The sequence below is a fragment of the Ascaphus truei genome, chromosome 10, assembly GCF_040206685.1.
Source record: "Ascaphus truei isolate aAscTru1 chromosome 10, aAscTru1.hap1, whole genome shotgun sequence".
Classification (NCBI taxonomy): Eukaryota; Metazoa; Chordata; class Amphibia; order Anura; family Ascaphidae; genus Ascaphus; species Ascaphus truei.
In genome coordinates this window covers 8,650,627-8,656,626 of record NC_134492.1, presented here as the reverse complement: position 1 = coordinate 8,656,626, position 6,000 = coordinate 8,650,627, and the positions used below count along the sequence as shown (strand labels likewise).

Sequence of the window (6,000 nt, the reverse complement as noted above, 5' to 3'; positions counted from 1 at the left end):
CCAAGCTGCAAAGTTCTGCCTTCAAGACATACAGGCGCATTACACTTGTCACTGGTATGAGAATCATTTGCAAACTGCCAGTTGTAAGAATTGAACTGTAACCAAACTGTGAGCCTGCTGTGAACTACAGATGTGTGAAAATAAAAGGAACCTGCTATTTCGCTAGTAATGCTAATGTTCTGTAACAAACTTGCTGTACCGGGTGACAGCAGGCAATGGCTTGCAGCTCACAAAGTTGCAACATTACATAACACAGATTTGGTTTCACTCGCAGAGAGCGCCTGGCAGTCAATGCTAAGTAATCGCAGAGGCATTTCATGTTTTCAATTACCAACCTTCTGTCACGTTACCTGGTGTTTATTGTTTATACAGCACAGGGAAAACCGATTTCTAAGTCTTTATGCACATTGTGCAGTGATGAATAAAACAAACATGGTAACCCATATTATCCTATTACAACACTAGACACGGAGGCACAATCCGTAAAGTACAACTTTATTGCCTATTACAAACTATTATTTTTTTAAGCAGTACTTATTCATATTTTGAAACTTTAAGGATCACTAAAACAAAGTTTTTTTTTAAAATTTACTAAATTAACTACATATTACATTGATGTGTTGGTTTCTGTGCTGTACTTTACATTGCAGTATGATATTTTAGATCTTTACACATCCTGCTGTGCACACACAGTTAGTATGGGCATCCACTTCTTCAATGAAGTCCTCGGATATCTGCTTTGGGTTCACTTGCCAATCATCCAGACTTATTGCAGAATCTAATAAAAATAAGGCATATATGAAAATGTACTAAACATATTCTCCACAAGAAAGTCAACACCAGGTTTTTCAAAGAAAATGAATTCAATTAAAAGCGATTGGTTTTGTGTCGTTTAATAAATCAGGTGCACTTCTTTTGCACTCGTTTTGTCCCAGTTCTGCAGCCTGGATACTTTCATAAATCATTCCCACAATATCTTGTCTTTTTTTGTTCTCTTCTATTTGAGAATCAGGAGTTTATCTGAAGGCAGATAAAGCAAAAGGAATGGAAAAAAAACAGGTCTCTAGCAAAAGGAGCTGAAAGTTAATGCTTTCTAAAACCTAAAACAAAAGTATCGCCTAAAACTTCTTTTAATACCAGATTCTGTAGCTAGAAGAACGGTTTGTCCCATCTACGAAAGTTTAAAAATAAAAAGAAACCATCACAGTTTTTAATTGGTAATCCGTAAAAGCCTTTCAGTTATGCCACAGCTATTCTACCCCAGTCCTCAAGACCCCCCAATCAAAGACTGAGCCATTGATTGAGCCACCTGTGCTGAAGCTGGGACATCCTTAAAACCCAACCTGTTGGGTGGTCTTGGAGACTGGAGTTGAGCACCACTGGATTATCCCACGTACCTTTGGGAAGACAATGGAAGGGAACTTTAATCGGAGCTGTTCTGGTTGGGTTACATCCTTTAACACACTGTAATACAGGCTCCAAAGAATAGCATGTTGATGCTTGTCCGTCAATAAGTTGATTCTCTAATAAAACAAACTGCCGACTCAATGTGCAACCTACATGAGAATAAAAGTAAAACTAAATACAGTACATTGTTAAAATTATTATACATTTTCCCACATACAGCAATTGCATTTCCAAACATAGAGATCGCTCACTATATTTAGGTTTCTTAGTATATCACACGTTTCTAGGAACATAAAACGCTGCAACTGTGGCAAAAGTCCCCCCAAAAATGTTTTGTAATGAACATTGCAGTGTAACTTCTGGTGAGAAGAGCGCCCCCTGCAGACTTATTTGCTTAAAATTCTTTACGGAAAATACTGTACGATAAATATGGCCCATACACAGAGAGATACACCAGGAGCCTATTGGAGATTTAGTTGTTGTGTGAGTTAAACTGAGGTTTAGTTTCATATCTTTCATCATATCTCTGCTGTAATCATATTTTAACATGAAGCTAAAGGATTAGGAATGGTCGTGTATGGATGAGTATTCGGTTCTCACTGTAACGATCAGCACAGAGCTGCTGATGTGGATTATTGACTCTCTGGAGGAACATAACGTACAACAAGCCTCAACTCCTCTGTGTGGAAGGGCGCATGTTCCTTGCCATGTCCAGTGGGGCCTGCAGCGCTCACACCCTGTGCACAAATGCACTTCCCGCTAAACAGTGTGAGGAGGAGAATCCAGAGGCCCTGCCTCCACCCCTCTGTGTGCAAGTCCCCACTGACAGGCCCCAGCACCCCCTGTGACTCCTCCTCGAGCATTGAAACAGCGATGCTGAACTGGCTCTTGCGCACTTATAAATGCTAATAATTTGGTGAAAATCGGCAAGTTGTGTGGCGACATGGCGAACACATGAATATGTACATGTATTTTATAACCGTGAGACATTAGCACGTCTCTACTGAATATGGCTGATAATGGCTTGCGCATGATGCTGGCACGACAAGATAAATGAGAAAAACAGCAAGTATACTTTTTATTGGGAAATAGTATGATTTGGCCGTGACGTAAATGAGGCTTTAAAGGTGTCTTCCAGGCAAGAAGAATTGCAAATATGGAATTGCACCACTTAGTCAATGTGTTCCTTATTCCCTTACCATCACTCAGCCTCAGAACTACGTGGTACAGGGGCACTGAGAAAATGTTGGAGACTTAATGGCGCTGCATTTAATACTCCGCTTAAATGATTCCTGTTCTTAAATAACATTTTTATTTTAGCATTCTATTGTTCCATACACAGTCAAACACAACGGGTTCACAAACTGACTTCCATAGCATGAATTGTCTGGTAACATCCAGGAGTGGACCAGGCTGGAACAGCTCACTGCTCTCTGGTGATTGGGCTTTTGGAGATCATTGTGTTTGTGTCCATCAGCATTTCCACAAAGCCCACATGTTTTTCCTCTCAGCCACGGTACAATGGTAATCTGAAAAAGAAAGTTGCAGTAATGTAACAGTAAAGTAAATCCGCATGTGAACGAATATTACAAACAAACAAATGTGCTTCCATTGACTCTACATTATATTTTCTGCAAATACTAGGCCTCTTGAAGGATAAATATGAAGGACTCATTTCCATACCTTGACTGAGGCTCCATTGAATGTCATTTCTTCCACACCGTGCTTTGGTGCCATTAATTTTACCATTGTTGAAGTTTTCATAATTTTGATGCATTCTGTATAAATAAAATAAAAAAAAAAACAGTAAATGTAAAATACTTCTTAGGGGCATCTATTTTGATATTTTGATAACTTAACAGGGGGTTTGTGAAAAATGATCAGATCTTCATGTTTGCAGCAAATTTTAGATATTAATTTCTTGCAAATACGCTGTGAAAATACCAAACTTGAAAAAAGCTCCCAATGTAAATGCAGCTTTTCCAGAGTCTAACTTTTACTGCGAGGTTTGCTCATGTTTAGTCAACTTTTTGTAGAACAAAAGGTAATTTTTGGAGCTATTTTCATAAATAAATGGGATATATGCATTTTTGCAACATTCAAACAAACTTTCAAAGGAACATTCCTGAAAGGAACTGGAACATACTTGCATACAGTATCTCTTGTGTTACCACTAGTATAGTGATTACATGACCCAATCTGCCCCGTGACGATGTAAGAGGAGAAAGTGTTCCTCCTCCTTTCTGTTCGTGATCTCAGTTTATCAATAGGACATTGGGGAAACATCATACGGTCAGCAGGGTGCCACTTAATATTACAGTGCCCCAATACCAGGGGGCACCCAAAGGGTTAATGTACCCAAATGTACAACTTTGGTTCATCTGGTTTAGTATTTTTCATATCTGAAAATGGGACGAAGACTTTAATGAACTGGAAAAACAAAATGGTCTTTTTGAAGTGAAACTTCTTTAGTGGCACCTAGTTCTGATGGGCAAAACTGGAGAGATGGAGACGAAATGTGAAACGGAAGTGACGTCATGGCTCCCCCCCCCTATAGATAGACGCCGGCGCTGCTCCTAACAGGTGCCGCTCCGCCGCCATTCCTAACGGCCGCCATTCCCCCCACACGTCCGCCGCCGCTCCTAACTGCCGCCGTTCCCCGCCTGCTGCCCACTGACATGCCGCTCATGCGCGGTAGTCATGGCAACGCTCACAGATGCCACGGCTCAGAGACCTCCCTGTGCTGCCGCTGCTGGGTGAATGAGGAGGATGGCTTTCCCCCTCCTCCTTCTCCCTCCCGAGTCCGCTCTCCCTCTCTGCCACCAGCCGCGAGCAGAGCCCTCTCTCCCCCTCCTCCCCCCCAGCCCGCTCTAAAGACTGCACGCTCAGGCAGTCCTGTCTGCTCTGCCGCCGTGATCTGAAGTGCAGGGGGTGAGGGGAGGTGTAGGGGAGGTGCAGGGGTGATGTGATGTGATGTGAGGAGGTGCAGGGGGAGATGTGAGGTGCAGGGGGATAAGTGCAGGGGGGGTGATGTGCAGGGGGGGTGATGTGCAGGGGGGTGATGTGCAGGGGAGGTGATGTGCAGGGGAGGTGATGTGCAGGAGGGGGTGATGTGAGGTGCAAGGGGTGAGGTGCAGGGGTGTGATGTGCAGGGGGGTGATGTGCAGGGGGGGTGAGGTGCAGGGGGTTGATGTGCAGGGGGGTGATGTGCAGGGGGGGTGATGTGCAGGGGGTGATGTGCAGGGGGGTGATGTGCAGGAGGGTGATGTGCAGGGGGGGTGATGTGAAGGGGGGGTGATGTGCAGGGGGTGATGTGCAGGGGGGTGATGTGCAGGAGGGTGATGTGCAGGGGGGGTGATGTGAAGGGGGGGTGATGTGCAGGAGGGGTGAGGTGCAGGGAGGGTGAGGTGCAGGGGGGTGTGATGCGCAGAGGGGTGATGTGCAGGGGGGGTGATGTGCAGGGGGGTGATGTGCAGTGGGGGTGATGGGAAGGGGGGGTGATGTGCAGGGGGTGTGAGGTGCAGGGGGGATGATGTGCAGGAGGGGTGATGTGCAGGGGGGGTTGATGTGCAAGGGGGTGATGTGCAGGGGCGGTGATGTAAGGTGCAGGGGGGTGATGTGCAGGAGGGGTGATGTGCAGGGGGGGTGATGTGCAGGGGGGGTGATGTGCAGGAGGGGTGATGAGCAGGAGGGGTGAGGTGCAGGAGGGGTGAGGTGCAGGGGGGGTGAGGTGCAGGGGGGTTGAGGTGCAGGAGGGGTGATGTGTAGGAGGGGTGATGTGCAGGGGGGGGAAGGTGATGTGCAGGAGGGATGATGTGCAGGGGGGGGGGTGATGTGCAGGGGGGTGATGTGCAGGGGGGTGATATGTGCAGGGGGGTGAGGTGCAGGGGGGGGTGATGTGTAGGGGGGGTGATGTGCAGGGGGGGTGATGTGCAGGGGGGTGATGTGCAGGGGGGGTGATGTGCAGGGGGGGTGATGTGCAGGGGGGTGATGTGCAGGAGGGTGATGTGCAGGGGGGGGATGTGCAGGGGGGGTGATGTGCAGGGGGGTGATGTGCAGGAGGGTGATGTGCAGGGGGGGGTGATGTGCAGGGGGGGTGATGTGCAGGGGGGGTGATGTGCAGGGGGGGTGATGTGCAGGAGGGTGATGTGCAGGGGGGGTAATGTGCAGGGGGGGTGATGTGCAGGGGGGGGGTGATGTGCAAGGGGGGTGATGTGCAGGGGGGTTATGTGCAGGGGGGTGATGTGCAGGGGGGGTGATGTGCAGGGGGTTGATGTGCAGGGGGGGTGATGTGCAGGGGGGTGATGTGCAGGAGGGTGATGTGCAGGGGGGGTAATGTGCAGGGGGGGTGATGTGCAGGGGGGGGTGATGTGCAAGGGGGGTGATGTGCAGGGGGGTTATGTGCAGGGGGGTGATGTGCAGGGGGGTGATGTGCAGGGGGGGTGATGTGCAGGGGGGGTGATGTGCAGGGGGTTGATGTGCAGGGGGGGTGATGTGCAGGGGGGGTGATGTGCAGGGGGTTGATGTGCAGGGGGGGTGATGTGCAGAGGGGTGATGTGCAGGAGGGGTGATGTGCAGGGGGGGCGATGTGCA

At 48.2% G+C, this 6,000-nt stretch overlaps 1 protein-coding gene across 1 annotated transcript in view; it reads right to left on the bottom strand.

Annotated features, from left to right (window-relative positions):
• Positions 1-479: 479 nt before the first annotated feature.
• The window catches only part of LOC142503479 (vitellogenin-1-like), a 75,167-nt gene continuing 69,646 nt past the window's right edge, over positions 480-6,000 (bottom strand). The window contains exons 32-35 of the mRNA XM_075615727.1: positions 3,091-3,185; positions 2,777-2,936; positions 1,398-1,556; positions 480-778 (exon numbers count right to left, since the gene is read on the bottom strand). Coding sequence (XP_075471842.1) covers positions 660-778; positions 1,398-1,556; positions 2,777-2,936; positions 3,091-3,185 — 533 coding nt within the window. The 3' untranslated portion in view covers positions 480-659. The remainder of the gene's footprint in view (positions 779-1,397; positions 1,557-2,776; positions 2,937-3,090; positions 3,186-6,000) is intronic.